Source organism: Mobula birostris, chromosome 8, assembly GCF_030028105.1.
Source record: "Mobula birostris isolate sMobBir1 chromosome 8, sMobBir1.hap1, whole genome shotgun sequence".
In the NCBI taxonomy this organism is placed as follows: Eukaryota; Metazoa; Chordata; class Chondrichthyes; order Myliobatiformes; family Myliobatidae; genus Mobula; species Mobula birostris.
Genome location: NC_092377.1, coordinates 30,443,623 through 30,467,469, shown reverse-complemented (window position 1 = coordinate 30,467,469; position 23,847 = coordinate 30,443,623). Strand labels below are relative to the sequence as shown.

At 40.5% G+C, this 23,847-nt stretch overlaps 1 protein-coding gene across 1 annotated transcript in view; it reads left to right on the top strand.

Annotated features, from left to right (window-relative positions):
• The first annotated feature begins 379 nt into the window (after positions 1–379).
• Positions 380–23,847, top strand: part of gtf2a1l (general transcription factor IIA, 1-like) — a 54,372-nt gene continuing 30,904 nt past the window's right edge. Inside the window, exons 1-5 of the mRNA XM_072264935.1 lie at positions 380–409; positions 1,676–1,777; positions 6,914–7,031; positions 16,045–16,100; positions 21,616–21,709. Coding sequence (XP_072121036.1) covers positions 380–409; positions 1,676–1,777; positions 6,914–7,031; positions 16,045–16,100; positions 21,616–21,709 — 400 coding nt within the window. The remainder of the gene's footprint in view (positions 410–1,675; positions 1,778–6,913; positions 7,032–16,044; positions 16,101–21,615; positions 21,710–23,847) is intronic.

The window sequence follows — 23,847 nt, the reverse complement described above, 5'->3', positions numbered from 1 at the left end:
CTATTCAAACAACCTACAATGGGAATAGAATTTTAACAGTCATCAGCATCCTCCAAATAAAGAAAGCGCTTTTACTCCTTCATCCTGTGGATTGGCTGCAACTATTATTATGAGGTTGGCAATATAATCTTCTTCACTATCATCCCCATCCATCATCTTGCACAATCCTTGATCGTCCTTTGCCCCTCTTGGGTCACTCTTTTTAATCAGTAACCGTACCTTGTTCTTGCGGGCGGCAGCTGAACCCTATTTCCTCATGGCGTCGACCCACGGTTCCCGCCCATCCTTCGGGCCTGCAGTCGACGTCATGGCTTCAAGTGATATGACCTCACGAGCGTAGTTACCGGTAGTTCAGGCGAGGTGGCCGAATGGTAAGGACATGGCCTATTCGGCGAATGTAAATCTGGTGGTAAGTACCCAGTTTTTATAGTATTTACGGGATGCCGATTTTTCTTTCAACTTGCTGTATTTGCAGGCTGGAGTTTAAACGTTCTTCTATTAAAACAGGGCTGTGGTTTAAAAATAATATAGGAACATGGGACAAAATTTGGGAAATTTCACATCGTGTGTCGTTGGCTTTGAGGTAATGCAGAATTGTTATGTACTTATTTTGTGTTCTCAAAGCCTAATAATTAGACTATAACTCTGCTTCTCATCCGATAGGCGTTAAAAAGGCCAGGTCAATTTTGGGTTACAATCCTTGTACTGCCACTGTTCAGCAACACGAGATTTATATTGCAGAAGTCGTGTCGAGCAACCAAAGTCAAAACTGCCCTCGACTGTGAAGTTCTCTTTATAAGTTTAGAGATTGACTGCGTTACTGAAAGTACGGCAACATAAGGCAAATGTATTAAACTTTAAATTGAGCTCTTTAAAGCGTGCCATAAGACTTTCAAATCTGCGCCGTTGAGCGAGTACGAGTCAAGATTTTGACGAACTTCTGTGATTTTTACTATTTTTTCGAGAGGAAGAAATGTACAGAGGCAGCTACACAATTAAAGGGTTGGTGTCTTGGGCTGTGTTTGCATTTGTCATATTGTCGGGTGCCCAATATTAAAGACAAAATAGAAGAATTTATGTGGAGCAATGAAATAAATGAGCAATTTTGCTCTATTGAAGGAATTTTAATAAGTCTGATGTAAGGTTCCACAACAGCAAAGTGATAATATCTGCATAATCCATCTGTAATGTTGGATAAAATAGAGACTAGTTAAACATTACTGTATGTCTGGATAATTTCTGCACTTGCTAATGATTTTATGAGGACTGTCTAAGAGTTTGTTATTTGCATTTGTACTTCCTCCAATATGGGCTATTGCACCTCCACCTAAATGTTCAGGAAAAAAAAAACTTGCTTTGGAGTATTATACACTGTTCATGTATATGAGGCCTCAGTTGCAAAAATTGACAGGCAGATTGATATGGTTAGACAGTAGTAATATGCCCAGAGCAACAGTGTGCTGGAGGAACTCCGTGGTCAACCAGCATTTGAGGGGGGAGAGGAATTGTTATCGCTTTGGATTGAAGCCCTTCATCAGAACTGAAGATATTTTACCCTGTTGTAATTATGTTGTGCTGCCTTATATTATTATGCAATCTTCTGGGAGAGGAAGGAATGAATACCAATGTAAAAGTCTGAGTGCAAATGAAATTGTCTTATTTTTTTTCCTTTTAGCCAAAACTTTATAAATCTGTTATTGAGGATGTCATCAACAATGTGCATGACTTTTTTCTTGAAGAAGGCATTGATGATCATATTCTCAAGGATTTAAAACAGGTAAGTGTTTTGTTTTACTTACCAAAACATATCTTTTTTTTAATGTCTAACTTTTATATTTTTAAATGACTTGCATCTTGTAATAAAGTTGTTGTGTGTAAATTCTAATGAATGAAAGAAACTTTGGTTAGAATCTAAAATTGTAAGCTAATATCGCCAGTGAAGTGTTTAATTTCAGTTTCATGGATCACCTCTGTGAATGCAAGAATAACTTCAAAGTAACAGTTGTATCAATTGATGAGCATAAAGCAGCAGTGAATCTCTCAATAAATGTAATTTTATTTGAGTGGATGGAGAGTAAAATCTTTAATAACTTCAGTGGCTCGTAGATTTCACTTACATGTTTAATAGAGTAAAAATTAGTGATAGAGAAAACTAATTTTTAAGTATGCTGTTTTCAGTTTTTTTATATAAAGCAGATAATTGTTTTCCAATTCTATTATGAAATACTGGTTTCTTGATTAATAACTGAAAATCATAATTTACAATAGTCAATTACTTTTTAAAGTTAAAGTTGAGGAAGACCGTATGTTATACATCAAGAAAACTTAACTAACAACAAACTCGGGATTTTGTTTCATTGAAATTAATGGAAGCAAAAAAAAATGAAAATCCTACAAAATCTCCTCCATCTGTTTTGCCTCCACACATGAATTAACATTCTGATCTTCCAGAGGACCAATTTTGTCCCTTGCAATCCTTTTGCTTTCAACATATCTGTAGAATCCCTTAGGATTCTCCTTCACCTTGTCTGCTAGAGCAACTTCATTCCTTCTATTAACCCTCTGATTTCTTTCTTTAGTGTTCTCTTGCATTTCTTATACTTAATAAGTTCCTTATTTGTTCTTACCTGCCTATACCTGCTATGCACCCTTTTTTTTTCTCTTATTCAGAGTCTCAATATCTCTTGAAAACCAAGGTTCCTTATACATGTTATCTTTACCTTTTGTTCTGACAGGGACATATAAGGTTTATACTCTCAAAATTTTGCTTTTGAAGACCTCCCACTTACCAAGTACACCTTTGCTAGGAAAAAAGCCTGACCCAGTCCACACTTACCAATTTAGAATGTCAGCCTGCTGATCAGGCCTATCTTTTTGCATATTTACTTTAAAACTAATGGCATTGTGGTCACTGGATGTAAAATGTTCCCCTACACAAACTTCTGTCACCTGCCCTGTCTCATTCCCTAATAGCAGATCCAGAATTGCATGCTGTCTCATTGGGACTTCTCCACACTGATGAAGGAATCCTTCCTGAACACATTTGACAAATTCTATCCCATCTAGTCCTTTTACAGTATGGAAATCCCAATCAGTATGTGGGAAGTTAGTCACATACTATAATAACCACACACAGGAGAAAATCTGCAGATGTTGGAAATCCAAGTAACACATACAAAATATTGGAGGAACTCAGCATGCCAAGCAGCATCTATGCAAAAAAAAGTACAGTTGACATTTTGGGCTGAGACCCTTCATCAGAACTGATGACAACAGTTACAATAACAACCTTATCGTGATCTCTTTACAAATTTGTTAGTCTAAATCTCTAGGACTGTTGGATTGTCTGTAATATAGCCCCATTAACATAGTCATACCTTTCTGACTTCTCAATTCCATTCATAACACCTCGCTAGATGAGTTCTCCTGTCTGTTCTGACTGAGCACTGCTGTGACATTTTCCTTGACTAATAACGCCACCCCTCCTCCTTTAATCCCTTCTGCTTTGTCACGTTTAAAACAACGGAACCCCAGAATGTAGAACTGCTTGTCCCACCCCTCCTGCAACCAAGTCTCACTAATGGTTGCAATGTCAAAATTCCAGGTGTTGATTCATGCCCTGAGCTCATCTGCCTTTCCTATGATACTGCTTTCCATGTTATAGTTACTATACTATAGATTTGCTGAGTATGCCCACAGGAAAATGAAATGAATCTCAGGGTTGTATGTGGTGACATCTGTGTATGCTGATAATAAAATTTACTTTGAACTTTGTAATGTGTCATGTCCCCATGATTGGATAGTTTCCCTTCCAATGTTTTTAAGGAAATGTGAAAACATTGTAGATGTTGTTGAAATCGAGTGCAAAGTTGCAATTTTTCTTGTAGTTTATCATTTCCTATTTTCTTTATTAAGCACATAAAATTGTTTCGTCAATTTTTCAGTTATTGTAGTATAGCTGATTCTGTATTTTTCTAGAAGTTTCTCTTCTGCAAGAGTCACATGACTCATTCTGGTTATTTCATAGCCTATTCTTATCACTGGAATAATTTTATTTTAGTGAGTTAGTTTTTAGTATGGGACAATTACAACTTTTCATTCTTATAACATTATTAAACAATAAGTTTTATGCCTCATTCTCGACTTCCAAGGAACCCGTTTGGATCACAAAATCACCAGATTCCACAATGGTCAATGATTAATTGACTGCTTGTTAGATTGGAAAGTTGTGTATGTCACAACTTACAAAGTAAAGAACAGTGCCTGAAGTTACTATTTAAAAATATTAGAGTTAGTGATTTGTAGATCTATGACCAAAATATTGTTGTAAAGTTAAGGAGGAAGTGACTGAGCACCTTAAAGAATTCAACTGATCAGCTAATTTCAGCTTGAGTTATTAAAGTGTAGATCATGCTTGAGGAACCGGATAGAAATTTTTGAAAAGGGCAATTTAAGTAGTGGTTAGGAGAATTGGATTTCATATGAATTCCCAGAAATATTTGGAAAAAGCCCCTCTCAAGAGACTGTTAAAGTTTATGAAATCTGCCAAATGATTAACATGGCTTAGAAAATTGGTTGATACAAACAACAGAATAAAGATAATGGCTTTGTATGTGCATTGTTGAGATGTATCATAATAGTCACAAAGAATTTGTATAAGTATCACAGTAAGTTTGTTCTAGTGGTTGGAGGCCATCGATCTCAACCACAGCACATCTCTTCAGTTATCAGCATAGCTGTTGTCAACAGTGTTTTCAAACAAGATGTATACACCTGTATTTTGCTTGCTGATCCCCATTTTGGGTTTGCCAAGGCACCGGGCTATAGAACCGTCACTGCCAAACATGGTACAAGACTTTGAATTCCAGATAGGAGTGAGAATTAGTGACCTTAACATAGAGGTAGTATATAAACGAATCCAGCATAAAGGAGTGCTGGAAAATTGAAATCAATGGTTGTTAAGAAGAAGTCATTCCAGTGATTGGGATCATATCCATCATAAAAGAAGACATTTGTAGTTGGCGACATATCATTCCAGCCTTGGACATCACCAGAGAACAACTTCAGGGCAATTTCTTCTGCCTGAGTATCTTTACCTGTCACCTTCTATTATGAGGTTGTTAATTGGACAATGTTCATTCCCATTTGAATCTTTCCAGAAAATGAAGCAATCCATGTTTGCAGGCAGCAAGTTCTAGACATATTTTAATGGCTGTTATTTTTACAAAGAGCTAATGAGAGAATCTAACCACCTACTCTCAACCTTCAGTATCATTATCTCAATGAGTCACCCAACTTCACTGTTCCAGGGATGATAGAAACCTAACTGGACCACCTAATAATTGCTGTGGCTGAAAGAGTGGGTCAGGGGCTGGGTATCTTGGAGTCAGCAATTAGCTTCCAGATGCCTAAAGCCATTCCACTCTACTGGGTGCAAGTCTGTAACATGATGGTGGACTCTGCACTTACCTAGATGAATGTGCACAAGTTTTTAAAACTAAGTGGACACCATCCAGGACAAAACAGCTGGCTTGATTGACACCCATTCACTACTCTAAGCGTTCTTTCCTTCCATCACTAATGCACTGCCAATGCAGTGTACATTATACATACAATGCAAAGTATCTCTCTAGTTAAAGCAATATTAGCAAAATGAACAAGGGCAGAAGGTAAATGAGAATGCCACCAGCTATAGCTGATTGCTAACATATGGTTACGAAGAAAGCACGGCAGTGCCTCTACTTCCTTGAAAGATTCGGCCTGGCATCTAAAACTTTGACAAACTTCTGTGGACGTGTGGTGGAGAATACTGTCTATTGACTGGCTGCGTCACAGCTTGTTATGGAAACATCAATGCTATTGAGTAGAAAATCCCACAAAAAAGTAGGGGACACTGCCCAATCCATCATGGGTAAAGCCCTCCCCACTATAGAACATATCTACATAGAATGCTGTTGTAGGAAAGCAGTATCCATCATCAGGGACCTCTACTACCCAGGACATGCTCACTTCTAGTTGCTGCCATCAGAAAGAAGGTGCAGGAGCCTCAGGACTCACCACCAGGTTCAGGAGCAATTATTAACCCTCAGCCATGGGGCTCTTTAGCCAGAGGGGATAACTTCACTCAGTTTCATGTGCCCCATCACTGAACTGTTCCTACAACCTATGGACTCACTTTCTAGTCTCTTCATCCTATGTTCTTGATCTTTCTTGCTCATTTCTTTCCTTTTGTATTTGCAGTTTGTATTTTGCACACTGGTTGTCCACCCTGTTGGTGCAGTCTTTTATTGATTCTGTTATGGTTATTGGATTTATTGAGTGTGCCTACAAGAAAATGAATCTCAGGGTTGTATATGGTGACACATATGTACTTCGATTAATGAATTAACTTAATGTACTTGGGCAGAGAAATGTTCATAAATATGTCGTTTAGCTTTTTTCCATTGTTCAGTAAATCTAAGGTTATTTGCAAACCAACTTGTATTGGCTTCATCATCTATCCTTGTATATTCAGTTAACAATATCTAGCAATCTAATGTTAATAATGATCGACTGCTGTTTGTAGAAGATTTTGAAAGTTAGTTTTTCAAAATGCTTTCTACCTTTCTATCAGTCATTCTGTTTTTTTAAAATCAGATATTACGGTTTCAGAATCTATGTATGTGCAACTTGGTTCACTGTTTCTAGATAATTCTGCAACTTAACAATATTACAGCTTGGCATATTACTGAGTAATTATTTCTTTTAGTAATTCATGATTAAGGTGAGACAATCATAGATTATTCAGTAGCTATGTAGTAACGTATATTCAGTAGCTTAGCAAATGTTCTTCAATTTTGTGAATTATTTTAAATCGAATGAATTTTTATCCTGTTTTAATCAATTTTAATACTTTGTCTTTCATGTAATGGAGCTTTGGGAGAACAAGCTTCTCCAATCCAGAGCTATGGAAGGCTTGTTCAGAGAGAATAATCACCAGCCAATCATGCTAGAACTTCATCAGAAAACTCAAGCTTTACACCCGCCCCCAGGTGAGTTTGAATTATTCTTGATTTGAATGATAAATATTAGTCAGACTAGTGTGTAACTTGTCTGTTCTGCTTTAAGGTGAAAAATGTGGATTTGGTTTACTATCTCATCTAAAATAGGTTACATGGTCCAAAAGGACTTCACAAAGGGGCCTGCAGTAAACAAAATACAGGGATCAATATTATATGTCCATGGTGAAATTATATTAATGTATTTGCTGAATTTAAGAGCACATTTTGGTGTATGAGGACTGAAGCTTCTCTTCCGGGTTGTGAACTTCATTAGGTACATTTGATTACCTCAATCTATCTCTGTTCAAGTTGATCATATTGGAGGAAAACCTGAACCAAAAAGAATGGCTCATTTGAACTGAGACCGTGTTCCCAATATTATCATGAAAGCAGGCTCTTAAAAAAAGAAATAAACAATATATTTGCTCCTGGGTTTGAATGAGTCTTTAATATATGTGCCAGTGGAGAGGTAATCAAGTCATATATCATGAAAACTATTCCTCTGACTTGCCAAGTCTGTGCTGGCCCTCAAGCACTCAGTTACAAAAATCCTTTATTAATCTCAATTTATATTTTCCACATTCCTATTAGATCTCCTCTACCCACGTCACCCCAATATAATCAGCAAATTCTGCCTCTCACATAGTCATTAGAGCACCTTTTCAGTTGCCAATTAATCTACTAACCTATTCATCTTTGGAATATAGCAATAAACTAGTATGCCAATGTAAATGCATGTCTTAGAATATGCAAACTATGTGCAGACAGTACCAAGTTCAGGATTGAATCTGGGTTGCTGAAACTGAAAAGTGACTCTGCCACTGCATTAATCTGCTGTTCTAGAGCAGAAGGCCTAATATCGGGAGACAAATTGGGATTGTAGAACAGGTGTGAGTATGGGTTGCAGTAGTGAGCTGTCTCAACTGCCATATGCAAGAGAGTTTTTTAATCTTCCCCCACCTTATTCTGACTTCTTTCCGCTTTCCTTTCTAGTCCTGATGACAAAATGTTGACTGTTCATTCTTCTACATAAATGCTGCCTGACCTTTTGAGTTCCTCCAGCACTTTGTGATTGTTCCTCTGGATTTGGATCTGGCATCTGCAGAATCTCAGTAATTGGATGGCTAACCAAATCTGTAGTTTTATGCTGCCAGGGGCATCTAGGTTATAACAATAAATAGAAGCTTAGTTTCTGTGATTTTATATTGAATATTTGATTATTAAACAGTTACTTGAACTCAAGGTATCAATTGTTTAGCCAAAAGAGGTAAATATAGTTTCTTAATGTTTAATGTTCTCCCCATTTATGAGGGGCGGCTGCTTTTATTTTTGCTATTAGCATGCTGCCTGCAACACATTATCACATTATACTCTTTTGGAAATAATGTTTTCCTGATTTAAAAAATATTTTAAGTTTTGTACTTGGATCCTGTGGTGTTTCAGTAAATTAAACACAGACTTCATTAGGGGTATCAGTAAGAAATATTACCTTGTATACTCATTGACTAGTTAGTCCTTGAGGAACATAATTTTTTTTTAAAAAGGGGCAAATACCAATCCATTCACTACTCCCAATCCTTTCTGAAGGTCAATTTATTTCCAATCCTGAATGATCTTGTTCTCGTATATTGATTTCTCTAATGAAAACCACCATTTAATTTTTGCCATCAATGTACTCACTGTGAATAGATGAATCTAACAGATTAATTGCTTTCAACTTGAATTATAAGATTGCATTTTTTTACATAAATACAATTATGACTTGATCCACAATTGTAATAGAATAAAAATTATGACTGATTAGGGGTAATGTTGATTAAATATTCAATTTCAGCAGTGCTGTTTGGAAAAGAGGAAATATAGAGGAACTGCGGGAAAAGGATTATTTCTATCTGTAGATGGCAGCAAGCACAAACAATGGTAATTCAGTCTGCGTGATTCGTGCAAGTGCAAGCTTTTCGCTAAAAATTGTTCCTAATGGGAAAGGTAGTTGATTTGCTGTCATTATGGAACTTTTCCTTTTGGTTTCCATTAGTGCTGAAATATTTAGGAACAGCTTATTCCCCTCTGCAATCAGATTTCTAAATGGACACTTCCTCTTTTTTTTGTAGTTTATAGATCTTTGTTCACTGCCACTAAAGACAAAATTTCATACAATAAACTCGAGATTCTGCAGATGCTAGAAATCCAGAGCAACGCATGTTGGGGGAAATGGGCAGGTCAAGTAGTGTCTATGAAGGGGAATAAACATTTGAGGTCAAGACCTAACAGATCTGATTCCAGTGGTAGACACAGTTCTGTGCCTGCTGCCATGTTCCATAATCTGTTTGTGTGTGATAATTGAAGGTCTCACCCTCACCCTTGGGCTATGAAGGGTGTCTGATCCTGTCCTTGTCCTGCTCCATGGATGTGGTCTCGGCTATTCCATGCCCAGACTGCATTACAGGAAATCTGATCACTTGGCTGTCCTTCTACCTGCATATAGGCAGAGGCTAAAGAGCAAGGCTCCAAAAGTAATGAGAACAAAGAGGGGATCATGGGTGGCAGAGGAGTGGCTACGGATTGTTTCAAGTCGGTGGATTGGGCCGTGTTCAAGGACTCATCAGAGAATCTGAATGAATGCGCGACAGTTGTCACAGACTTTATAAAGTATGAGTGTGATCCCTCAAAATCATTGAGTCTTCCCCAAACAGAAGCCCTAGATGAAAAACGAGATCCTTAGTCTTCTGAGGGACAGGTCAGTGGCATTCAAGTCTGGTGACCAAGCAAGGTACAAGAGGTCGGGGTATGATCTCTGGAAAGATCACGTCACAGATGAAGTGGTAATTCTGGACGAAACTTAATCACTGAAGGTTGCTCAACAGCTGTGGCAGAACTTGAATACCATTACCTTGTAGAAGGTGAAACCAACCAACATGGCTGACAACAAGGCTTTGCTCCCACATGAGCTCAATGCCTCCTTTGTTCACTCGGACTGTCAAAACATGAAGAACTTCACTAAGTCCCACAGCCACCGATAATGCTGTGAAATCACATGAGCATCCTTATAAGAAGATGAACCCACAGAAAGCATCCAGCTCAGATGGGATAGCTGGCCAAGCACTAAAGACATGTGCTGATTAACTGATTGGAGTGTTCACCAATATTTTTAATATCTTGCTTTGGCAGTCTGAGGTACCCATAGGCTTTAAGCAAGTTTCAATTATACTGGAGCCTGAGAAGAACGTGCCAACTGTCTCAATGGCTAGCAGCAGGTACCATTTCATTGTTTCTTCTCTCAGGCTGTACTAACACCCTACACTGGAACACCTGGACAGCAAACATGCATACTTCAGAATGCTCTTTATCGACTATAGCTCGGCATTTAGTATCATCATCCCCTCAAAGCTAATGAATAAGCTTCAAGATCTTGGCCTCAATACCTCCTTGTGCAAATGGATCCTGAATTTCCTTACTTGTAGACTCTAGTCTCTAGCAGCAACATCTCCTCCACAATTTCCATCAGCACAGGTGGACCACAAGGCTGTGTGTCTAGCCCTCTGCTCTACTTGCTTTATACTTATGACTGTATGGTTAAGAACAAGGTTGGATAGATTTTTGCATAGTAGGGAAATTTAAGGGTTTTGGGGAAAAGGCAGGTAGGTGGAGATGAGCCCATGGCCAGATCAGCCAAGACCTTATTGAATGGTGGAGCAGGCTTGACAGGCAGATGGCCTACTCCTGCTCCTATTTCTTATGTTCTTATAACAACTCTAACACCATATTTAAGTCTACTGGCAACCCCACTATCATTGGCTGAATCAAGGGTGGTGACAAATCAGCATATAGGAATGAGATTGAAAATCTGGCTGAGTGGTGCTACAACGACAACCTCTCACTCAATATTGGTAAGGCTAAGGAGCTGATTATTGACTTGGGAAAACCGGGGGTTTATAAACCAGTCCTCACTGGGAGGATCAGAGGTGGAGAGAGTCACAACTTTAAATTGCTCAGTGTTATCATTTCAGAGGGATCTGCCCAAGGCCCAGCATGCAAGACTTCTGGGGCACCTTGAAGACAGTGATCTCGTGCAGCACAGCACGATGGATGCAATTAAATATTCCTGTTTCAGTCTAATATTGCTGAAATTAGAACTGCTTCCAAGGTCTGTACAATTAATAAAGATGTCTTAATGCAATTGAATAATCTTTCGCTGCTTAAAACTAATGGAAACAGTGCCAATTGTGGCCGTACTTCTCACTGGACTCCTCAAAGGAAATGTGGCTGCCAGTCAGGGATACAGGTGCGTTTAAGAAAATGGGGTTTTCCACTCCCAATACCTACTATCTTGCTGTCAAATGTAGTCTCTAGTAAATAAAATTGAAGATCTCAGAGCGAGGGTGCTATATCAGAAGGACATTAGGACCGTTTGCGTCCTTTGTTTCACAAAGTCCTGGCTAACCCCTTCCATACAGGATGCAGCTATTTAGATTGACAAGTTCACTATACACTCTCAGGATAGGACTGTCGAGTCTCTCAAAAGCAGAGGTGGAGGTGTATGCCTCATGATCAACTCTGCTTGGGGCACAAATGTCTGTGTTGTCCCAATTCTGCTCACCAGACCTGGAATATCTCACAATTAAGTGGTGTCCATTTTACCTGCTGTGGGAGATTTCTGCATTCATTTAAGTAGCATTGTACATTCTACCTCAGGCCAATGTCGAACAGGCTCTGGATGATCTGAACAATGGGATCAACGTGCATGATGCAGCATATCCTGATGCCGTCACTATTTTGGGGATTTTAACCACGCCAGCTTGAAAAAGTCACTAAATAATACCATCAACAAATCACTTGTACTACCAGAGGAAACAACACACTGGACCACCACTGTTACACCACCATCGAGAATGCCTACTGTGCTATTCCACGCCCACATTTCGGAAAGTCTGATCACCTAGCTGTACTTCTACTCCCTAAGTATAGGCAGAGACTGAAGACCACAGCACTAGTAGTGAGGACCAAGAAGGTATGTTCAAGGGAAACACAGGAGCGCTTACAGGACTGCTTTGAATTGGTGGACTGGACTGTATTCAGGGATTCATCTTTGACTCTGCTTGGATATGCCTCTGTTACTGACTTCATTAAAACCTGTGTAGATGAGTGTGTGCTTATGAAAACTTGCTGTACATTTCCAACCCCAAACCAGGAGGTTCGTTGTTTACTGAAGGTAAGGGCTAGATCTGTGGCAGTGATGTCTGGTGACCCAGGTCTGTACAAGAGAACCAAGTGTGACTTGTGGAGGGCTAGTTCAAGAGTGAAGAAACAATTCTGAGTGAGGTTGGAGATGACATTGGATGCACATCAACTCCAGCAGGGTTTGCAGTACATTACTTCCTTCAAAATGAAACCCAATAGCATGAATGTCAGCGATGCTTCACTACCAGATGAACTCAATGCCTTCTATGCCCACTTTGAAAGGGAGAACACAACTACAGTTGTGAAGATGCCTGCTGCACCCAGTGACCCTGTGATCTTTGTCTCGGAGGCCGATATCAGGCTGTCTTTCAGGAGGGTGAACCCTTGTAAGCAGCAGGCCCCAATGGAGTACCTGATTAGGCTCTGAAAACTTGTGCCAACCAACTGGTGGGACTATTCAAACATTTTCAACACCTCACTGCTACAGTTGGAAGTCCCTTCCTGCTTCAAAAAGGCATTAATTATACTAGTGCCTAAGAAGAGTAGTATGAGCTGTCTTAATGATTGTTTCCAGTCAATCAAAAGGACATAGTAGCATACACTGGATTCTTCCAATAGTAGTAATTATGAACTAATACAGATTCCTCCAGTAGTAACTATTATGAACTAATACACAGTTTTATAGTACTGTAGTACTATTTCATTTAAGTACATAATTTGTAACTCAGTTAAATGGTAGTTTGTCTTTTTTTTTTAATACCTTTTTAACTATTTCCACAAAACTTCAACTAATTGGGACAGCCATGTAATTGGTCCCGTTATGGCAATCCATTAATATCTGTATATGACAGAGCAGCATTTTCAGTGTCTGCGATTTGTGCTAACGTATCTCGTGAAGACCTGAACTGGACTTCGAAATTACTAATTGGAATTGATTTATTTTTGTCACATGTACTGAGGTATAGTGGAAAATTTTGTCTTGCATGCTGCTTAAACAGATCAAATCATTACACAGTACAAGGTAAAACAATAGTAGAATGCAGAATAAAGTGCTATTGCTCCATGAGGCGAAGGAAGAGATTGCTGAGCCTCTGGCTAGGATCTTTATGTCCTCGTTGTCCATGGGACTGGTACCGGAGGATTGGAGGGAGGGGAATGTTGTCTCCTCGTTCAAAAAAGGTAGTAGGGATAGTCCGGGTAATTATAGACCAGTGAGCCTTACGTCTGTGGTGGGAAAGCTGTTGGAAAAGATTCTTAGAGATAGGATCTATGGGCATTTAGGGAATCAGGGTCTGATCAGGGACAGTCAGCATGGCTTTGTGAAGGCAGATCTTGTCTAACAAGCCTGACAGAGTTCTTTGAGGAGGTGACCAGGCATATAGATGAGAGTAGTGCAGTGGATGTGATCTACATGGATTTTAGTAAGGCATTTGACAAAGTTCCACATGGTAGGCTTATTCAGAAAGTCAGAAGGCATGGGATCCAAGAAAGTTTGGCCAGGTGGATTCAGAATTGGCTTACCTGCAGAAGGCAGAGGGTCACGGTGGGGGGAGTACATTCCGATTGGGGGATTGTGACTAGTGGTGTCCCACAAGGATCTGTTCTGGGACCTCTACTTTTCGTGATTTTTATTAACGACCTGGGTGTGGGGATAGAAGGGTGGGTTAGCAAGTTTGCAGACGACACAAAGGTTGGTGGTGTTGTCGATAGTGTAGAGGATTCACGAAGATTGCAGAGAGACATTGATAGGATGCAGAAGTGGGCTGAGAAGTGGCAGATGGAGTTCAACCCAGAGAAGTGTGAGGTGATACACTTTGGAAGGACAAACTCCAAGGCAGAGTACAAAGTAAATGGCAGCACACTTGGTAGTGGAGGAGCAGAGGGATCTGGGGGTATATGTCCACAAATCCCTGAAAGTTGCCTCACAGGTGGACAGGGTAGTTAAGAAAGCTTATGGGGTGTTAGCTTTCATAAGTCGAGGGATAGAGTTTAAGAGTCGCGATGTAATGATGCAGCTCTTTGAAACTCTGGTTAGGCCACACTTGGAGTACTGTGTCCAGTTCTGGTCGCCTAACTATAGGAAGGATGTGGAAGCATTGGAAAGGGTACAGAGGAGATTTACCAGGATGCTGCCTGGTTTAGAGAGTATGCATTATGATCAGAGATTAAGGGAGCTAGGGCTTTACTGTTTGGACAGAAGGAGGATGAGAGGAGACATGATAGAGGTGTACAAGATAATAGGAATAGGTAGAGTGGATAGCCAGCACCTCTTCCCCAGGGCACCACTGCTCAATGCAAGAGGACATGGCTTTAAGGTAAGGGGTGGGAAGTTCAAGGGGAATATTAGAGGAAGGTTTTTGACTCGGAGAGTGGTTGGTGCGTGGAGTGCACTGCCTGTGTCCGTGGTGGAGGCAGATACACTAGTGAAGTTTAAGAGACTACTAGACAGGTATATGGAGGAATTTAAGGTGGGGGGTTATATGGGAGGCAGGGTTTGAGGGTCAGCACAACTTTGTGGGCCGAAGAGCCTGTAATGTGCTGTACCATTCTATGTTCTATGAATAATTGCTGACAGATAGATGGCAAAGTGCAATATCATGTTGATTTGTTTAGTTGAGTCCACCTTGTTGTACTACAAAACCATTTAATAATCTTATAACAGTGAAATAGAAGCTGTCCTTGAGCCTAATGGTATGTGCTTTCAGGCTTTCATATCTTCCGTCTAATGGGAATGGGGAGAAAGACTTTCTGGGGTGGGTGGGATCCTTCATTATGTTGGCTGCTTTACTGAGGCAGTGAGAAGTATAGACAAGAGTCCATGGAGAAAAGAGCCACAGCTTTCTGTAGTTTCTTGTGGTCACAGGCAGAGCAGTTACCATACCAAACTGTGATGCATACATATAGGTGCTTTCTCTGGCACATTGATTGAAAAAAAGGTAAGTGTCGATAAGGAAAGCCATTTTTTTTTTTCTTTAGCCTCCTGAGGAAGAAGAGGTGAACTTTCTTGTCCATGGCATCTACATGGTAGGACCAGATCAGGCTATCGGTGATGTTCGTTCTTAGGAAATTTTAATTCTAAACCTCAGCACCGTTGATGAAGACCGAAGCATGTGCACTGTACCTCCTATGTCAAGTCAATGACCAGCTCTCTTGCTGCATAAAATTTTCTATGATTTTTGTCATTATTGTGTCATTGGCCTGTCTATAGCCAACTTGTCATATAGGACATCTTGTCAGCCACGTCTATTTTTCTGAGGATTCTATGTCACTTGGAATGAATCTTGGACATCTCTCTTTCACCCCGCCCCCTGCAATTCATCCTTTCTTCTGCAGCAGCCATATTGCATGTGTCTGCTATCTGGTTGGCATTAGGTTATCAAACAGGACTTCCTTCCTTTTATGATTGTTGCCTTATAAAGTGCAGGCAGCTGTGTTGGAAGTGTGGCCCTATTGTAGGGCATCACACTTGGTGTGAAACATCCCAAATCTGTTTGTTCTTTTTAGTAGCTACCACTGTTTCAATTAGAGGGAAATAAGTTTGCCGTTAGAACCAAAGGCAATGCTATTTTACTTTATCGGTGGAGTGTCCAATCCAATTTCTAGGCATTAATCTTCCAAAGCTAATCTTTTTCATTCCAGGTTATTAATTGTACAAAAGAGGCTGACTAAGAACATCTCCAGGATATAACCTTCAGTAACATATTCCTTGCAACACATTTAACTTGTACTCCTATTTAAATTTATTTGTCAATGTCAATTACAATTTGTGGATTAAGCTGTATAGGTTGCAAAATCATGTAGTAAAATCTTGTGTTTCTTTTTGAAGCTTCTGCTGTGATTCCTGCTGGTGGAAGTGTTCAGAATTTTACATCTGTAGAACCTGTAAGTGCTATATTGATTATTTCCATTGCTCTTTTAAATGAGAGACCATGAGATATAGGAGTAGGCCACTTGGCCCATTGAGTCTGCTCCGCCATTCAATCATGCGCTGATCCAATTCTTCCAGTCATCCCCACTCCCCTGCCTTCACCCCATACCCTTTGATGCCCTGGCTAATCAAGAACCTATCTATCTCTGTCTTAAATACACCCAATGACTTGGCCTCCACAGCCACTGGTGACAACACATTCCTCAGATTTACCACTCTGACTAAAGTAATTTCTCTGCATCTCAGTTCTAAATGGACATCCTTCAGTCCTGAAGTCATGCCCTCTTGTCCTAGACTCTCCTACCATGGGGAATAACTTTGCCATATCTAATCTGTTCAGGCCTTTTAACATTCAGAATATTTCTATGAGATCCACCCCCCTCATTTTCCTGAACTCCAGGGAATATAGCCCAAGAGCTGCCAGACATTTGTCATGCGGTAACCCTTTAATTCCTGGAATCATTCTTGTGAATCTTCTCTGAACCTTCTCCGATGTCAGTATATCCCTTCTAAAATAAGGAGCCCAAAACTGCACACAGTCCTGCAAGTGTGGTCTCACGAGTGCCTTATAGAGCCTCAACATCACATCCCTGCTCTTATATTCTATACCTCTAGAAATGAATGCCAACATTGTAATCACCTTCTTCACAACTCACTCAACTTGGAGGTTAACCTTTGGGAGTCCTTGTGCAAGATACCTTAAGTCCCTTTGCATCTCTGCATTTTGAATTCTCTCCCCACCTAAGTAATAGTCTGCTTGTTTATTTCTTCCACCAAAGTGCATGACCATACACTTTCCAACATTGTATTTCATTTGCCACTTCTTTGCCCATTTCCCTCAACTATCAAAGTCTCTCTGCAGGCTTTCTGTTTCCTGAACACTACCCGCTCCTCCACCTATCTTTGTGGCAAAATTTGCCGATGATACAAATCCATTAATACTGTAGTCCAAATCATTGACATACATTGTCTTAAAAAAAAAACAGTGGTCCCAACACCAACCCCTGTGTAACTCCACTGGTAACCTGCAGCCAACCAAAATAGGATCCCTTTATTCCCACTCTGTTTTCTGCCGACCAGCCAATGCTCCACCCATGCTAGTAACATACCGTGTATTTGTGGAGGATTGGGAATGAAGTTATCTACAGTAATTTTGTCCATGTGTGCCATGTTATCAAACTGAGACCCCAGGGCACAAATTTTCCATGTAATTTCTATTTGTACTCCTCAGTCTGAAAGTATTATAATAAAAGCCTAGTATTTGGTTGGCAGTTACAAATGCATATTAAACAGTTGAGGCAAAATGATTGGTTTTATAAAATTAAAGAATGACCTTCATGTGCTGCAACATGTTAATTTTGTCAAATCCAAGGGGAGGACAGGGTGGAAGTGAAGGTGGTAGTATGTGGATCAAGAGGATGGAGGTGGAATTTGTAGAAAATGGAGGAGAGAAGATAGCTGTGAATTAATTGGGGTGTGGAGTGCACTGATAGAACTTAGGATAGTTGAACTGGGCCAACAATGTTATGTGAGTGGGAAAAGGGATGAGTTCCTGAAAGGAGAATATAGGGAGCTAGGAAGGGAGTTGAGAAAAAGGACCGCAAAGGTAGTAATCTCGGGATTACTGCCTGTGCCACGCGACAGTGAGAGTAGGAATGCGATGAGGTGGAAGATAAATGCATGGCTGAGGGATTGGAGCAGGGGGCAGGGATTCAAGTTTTTGGATCATTGGGACCTCTTTTGGCGCAGGCATAACCTGTACAAAAAGGACGGGTTACCCTTGAATCCTAGGGGGACCAATATCTTGGCAGGGAGATTAGCGAGGGCTACTGAGGTGACTTTAAACTAAAATGGTTGGGGGGTGGGAATCAAATTAAAGAGGCTAGGCGTGAGGAGGTTAGTTCACAACAGGGGGATGGGAACCAGTGCAGAGAGACGGGGGGTGTAAAGTGAGGGTAGAAGCAAAAAGTACTAAGGAGAAGAGTAAAAGTGGCAGGCCGACAAATCCAGGGCAAGCATTAAAAAGGGCCACTTTTCAACATAATTGTATAAGGGCTAAGAGAGTTGTAAAAGAGCGCCTGAAGGCTTTGTGCCAGTGCAAGGAGCATTCGTAATAAGGTGGATGAATTGAAAGTGCAGATTGTTATTAATGATTATGATATAGTTGGGATCACAGAGACATGGCTCCAGGGTGACCAAGGATGGGAGCTCAACGTTCAGGGATATTCAATATTCAGGAGGGATAGACATGAAGGGAGAGGAGGTGGGGTGGCGTTGCTGGTTAAAGAGACTAACGCAATAGAAAGGAAGGACATAAGCCGGGAAGATGTGGAATCGATATGGGTAGAGCTGCGTAACACTAAGGGGCAGAAGACACTGGTGGGAGTTGTGTACAGGCCACCTAACAGTAGCAGTGAGGTCGGAGATGGTATTAAACAGGAAATTAGAAATGTGTGCAATAAAGGAACAGCAGTTATAATGGGTGACTTCAATCTACATGTAGATTGGGTGAACCAAATTGGTAAGGGTGCTGAGGAAGAGGATTTCTTGGAATGTATGCGGGATGGTTTTTTGAACCAACATGTCGAGGAACCAACTAGAGAGCAGGCTATTCTGGACTGAGTTTTGAGCAATGAGGAAGGGTTAATTAGCAATCTTGTCGTGAGAGGCCCTTTGGGTAAGAGTGACCATAATATGGTGGAATTCTTCATTAAGATGGAGAGTGACATAGTTAATTCAGAAACAAAGGTTCTGAACTTAAAGAGGGGTAACTTTGAAGGTATAAGACGTGAATTAGCTAAGATAGACTGGCAAATGACACTTAAAGGATTGACGGTGGATATGCAATGGCAAGCATTTAAAGGTTGCATGGATGAACTACAACAATTGTTCATCCCAGTTTGGCAAAAGAAATCAAGGAAGGTAGTGCACCCGTGGCTGACAAGAGAAATTAGGGATAGTATCAATTCCAAAGAAGCAGCATACAAATTAGCCAGAGAAAGTGGCTCACCTGAGGACTGGGAGAAATTCAGAGTTCAGCAGAGGAGGACAAAGGGCTTAATTAGGAAGGGGAAAAAAGATTATGAGAGAAAACTGGCAGGGAACATAAAAACTGACTGTAAAAGCTTTTATAGGTATGTAAAAAGGAAAAGACTGGTAAAGACAAATGTAGGTCCCCTACAGACAGAAACAGGTGAATTGATTATGGGGAGCAAGGACATGGCAGACCAATTGAATAATTAATTTGGTTCTGTCTTCACTAAGGAGGACATAAATAATCTTCCAGAAATAGTAGGGGACAGAGGGTCCAGTGAGATGGAGGAACTGAGCGAAATACTTGTTAATAGGGAAGTGGTGTTAGGTAAATTGAAGGGATTGAAGGCAGATAAATCCCCAGGGCCAGATGGTCTGCATCCTAGAGTGCTTAAGGAAGTAGCCCAAGAAATAGTGGATGCATTAGTGATAATTTTTCAAAACTCGTTAGATTCTGGACTAGTTCCTGAGGATTGGAGGGTGGCTAATGTAACCCCACTTTTTAAAAAAGGAGGGAGAGAGAAACCGGGGAATTATAGACCGGTTAACCTAACGTCGGTGGTGGGGAAACTGCTGAAGTCAGTTATCAAAGATGTGATAACAGAACATTTGGAAAGCGGTGAAATCATCGGACAAAGTCAACATGGATTTGTGAAGGGAAAATCATGTCTGACGGATCTCATTGAATTTTTTGAGGATGTAACTAGTAGAGTGGATAGGGGGGAACCAGTGGATGTGGTATATTTGGATTTTCAAAAGGCTTTTGACAAGGTCCCACACAGGAGATTAGTGTGCAAACTTAAAGCACATGGTATTGGGGGTAAGGTATTGATGTGGATGGAGAATTGGTTAGCAGACAGGAAGCAAAGAGTGGGAATAAACGGGACCTTTTCAGAATGGCAGGCAGTGACTAGTGGGGTACCGCAAGGCTCAGTGCTGGGACCCCAGTTGTTTACAATATATATTAATGACTTGGATGAGGGAATTAAATGCAGCATCTCCAAGTTTGCGGATGACACGAAGCTGGGTGGCAGTGTTAGCTGTGAGGAGGATGCTAAGAGGATGCAGAGTGACTTGGATAGGTTGGGTGAGTGGGCAGATTCATGGCAGATGCAATTTAATGTGGATAAATGTGAAGTTATCCACTTTGGTGGCAAAAATAGGAAAACAGATTATTATCTGAATGGTGGCCGATTAGGAAAAGGGGAGGTGCAACGAGAACTGGGTGTCATTATACACCAGTCATTGAAAGTGGGCATGCAGGTACAGCAGGCGGTGAAAAAGGCGAATGGTATGCTAGCATTTATAGCGAGAGGATTCGAGTACAGGAGCAGGGAGGTACTACTGCAGTTGTACAAGGCCTTGGTGAGACCACACCTGGAGTATTGTGTGCAGTTTTGGTCCCCTAATCTGAGGAAAGACATCCTTGCCATAGAGGGAGTACAAAGAAGGTTCACCAGATTGATTCCTGGGATGGCAGGACTTTCATATGAAGAAAGACTGGATGAACTGGGCTTGTACTCGTTGGAATTTAGAAGATTGAGGGGGGATCTGATTGAAACGTATAAAATCCTAAAGGGATTGGACAGGCTAGATGCAGGAAGATTGTTCCCGATGTTGGGGAAGTCCAGAACAAGGGGTCACAGTTTGAGGATAAAGGGGAAGCCTTTTAGGACCGAGATTAGGAAAAACTTCTTCACTCAGAGAGTGGTGAATCTGTGGAATTCTCTGCCACAGGAAGCAGTTGAGGCCAGTACATTGGCTATATTTAAGAGGGAGTTAGATATGGCCCTTGTGGCTACGGGGATCAGGGGGTATGGAGGGAAGGCTGGGGCGGGGTTCTGAGTTGGATGATCAGCCATGATCATAATAAATGGCGGTGCAGGCTCGAAGGGCCGAATGGCCTACTCCTGCACCTATTTTCTATATTATAGCCCTTTGAGCCATGCTGCCCAGTAACTGCCAATTTAATCTTAGCCTAACTGAGGCAATTTAGAATAACCAATTAACCTACCAACCTGTATGTCTTTGGTCTGTTGGAGGAAGCTGGGGCACCCGGAGGAAACTCCTTGCAGGCAGCTGCTGGAATTGAACCCAGGTTGCTGCAACTGTAAAGCATTGTGCTAACCACTACACTACCGTGGCACCCCATGTATCCCTTAGAAGTAGAACGGGCTTTCTGGAATGTTCACTTCCATGGTCTAGGTTCAATCTTTTTCATGATATTCGTCACCCTAACCCTGTTTAGATTTGGAGCTATTGTACTGACTTAGTTTATAAAAGTGTATATTATTTGTCTGAAGTGATTATCATTAATATAAAATCACAGCTTCAGTCTGATCTGAAGACTGTTCATCAAGACCCAAGTAATTTTTTTTACATATTAGTGGAATATAACAACCTTTTGTTGTAAGTATCTGCACTCTGTTTGCTCAGAACTCTTCAGGAATATCAACTACTCTCGCATTATCCTCAGCCATTAGTCTTCCAATCCAGGTCCCTGCTGGCATTACCTTGCAGACTGCTTCAGGCAAGTACTTATTGTCCTAGAAAATGCATTTATATAGATTTTCTGTATGTTTTCACTCTTGGTTTTATGATTCAGAATTGCTCTTTGATTTCCACTCTGTGTGAAAGAGAAGGAACATCTCAGATTAGAAAAGAGTTTTAATTAGTGATTCATTCATACCTGCAGTATGTGCAATAATATAGACTGAGAAGTAAACTTTGAGTTCTATTTAAATTTAGGTGACTGAAATTAGAAAGATTGACATTTCTTGTAACCACAGTTAGATATAAAGTTGTCCTCAACCAAACAGTTCAACTGAAGAGCATTTAAAATGAATTAACTTCAGCATTAGCGGTGGACCAATCAATTTGAAGAGGGAGATAGCTTTGCACAGGTTGGAGAGCAGAGTTTTAAAAAATGAGCGTTTTGTGAGGCTTGGCGCATTAGGGGCATACCAATCTATTTGCAATTCATTGGGGAAGGAGGGAGCTATACCAATGGAACAGGCTCCACCTGAACCGTGATGGGACCTGAATCCTAGGGAACTGCATAACCAGAGCTGTGGATAGGGCTCTAAATTAAATAGTGGGGGGGGGGGGGGGTTCAACAGATTAGAGAGTATGGATAAAGTAATAAGGTGTGGATAAAGAAAAAGCAAAGGATAAAAAAGAGTAAAGTAAGAGCGGAGTGAAGAAAAGTGAAATGCAAACAAGTAAATGATTACAATATTTTAAAAACACAATGAGTGTAAGGGCACTTTATTTGAATGCCTGTTATATTCAAAAAAGGTCAGTGAACTTGTGGCACAAATCAGTACCTGATGTTGCCTGACTTCAATAGGTGCCATCCTGACAGATATATCTGGGTAAAACCTCTTCCCTGAAATATCTCCGCACTAATTCCCACACTAGGCAAAATATAAAAGACGAGTACCAGTTAAACAGCACATACTTAAAAGAGCAGAATGTGTACTCCACAATCTACCACTTTTGACCACCTGGACTCGTGATGCCTGCTGTATTCCTTCGCATCACTTGCAAAACGTGTACACTAAAATGCAGCTCGTCGAAGAAGTATACATGCCCCAACTCTGGGGTCTTACATAAACACACATGCACGGGCACACGCTACTTTTATATCTACCAGTTCAGTTCTCCGCATTCATGATACCTTGTGTTCCCGTGTACCACCGATCCGAACAGATCAAAGCGTGAGTGCTAATTTTTAAAATACTCACCCACTTAGACTGTTAAGATCTCTGGCCACATGATGGGTCACGAAGGTATCCCACTCCTGACACCAAATGTTGTTGCTTGAATGAAATCACCAGAGAAAATTACTGGTAGATACAAAGCAGGTTCTTTATTTGACAAAACAAGGAAAAGCAGGCATAATATGGAGACCCTTTTGGTGGAAAGGTCTCGCTGGCCCAACGTGGGGCTCGATATTTTATGTGCCAAATATCAAAGGACAACTCCATATTTACAACGTATGGACAATGCTTTCTTTGAAATTACGTACAACCTTCACACTTGATTCACATCTACACAGACATCGAAATGAATTTTAATCAGTATTTCTGGACTGGGATTCATAGTTTTTAGGAACCCATTGTTCAGAGCTGCACTCCAAATTAAATGCACAGTACATTTTCAGACATGAAGTCTAATAGCCAAACTCAGTTGTTAAATGTATATGTCCTAAACCTAAAAATCACTGACAAATGCAGGCCCAGAGCCATCAAACGCTCTTCAGAAAACAGGCTATTCAATCCTGAACTTATTTTTGTTAACCTCATTTGAACCCCCTCCAGTTTCAGCACATACTGTGTAAGATAAATGGTCCAAACCTGCTCATCGTGAGGCCTCATCAATGCTTTATAAAGTTTCAACATTACATCCTTAACTTTTATATTCTAGTCCTGTTGAAATGAATACTAATATTACCTTTGTACATTTGCTTTCCTCACCACAGACTCAACCTACAAAGTAACATTTAGGGAATCCTGAATAAGGACTCCCAAGTTCTCTTGCACCTCAGTTTTTTGTATTTTCTTTCCATTTAGAAAATAGTCAACCCTTTCACTTCTCCCAAAGTGCATGGCGTTGTACTTCCCGACACTGTGTTCTGCCTTTTCCCTCCCTCACCTCACCTCATCT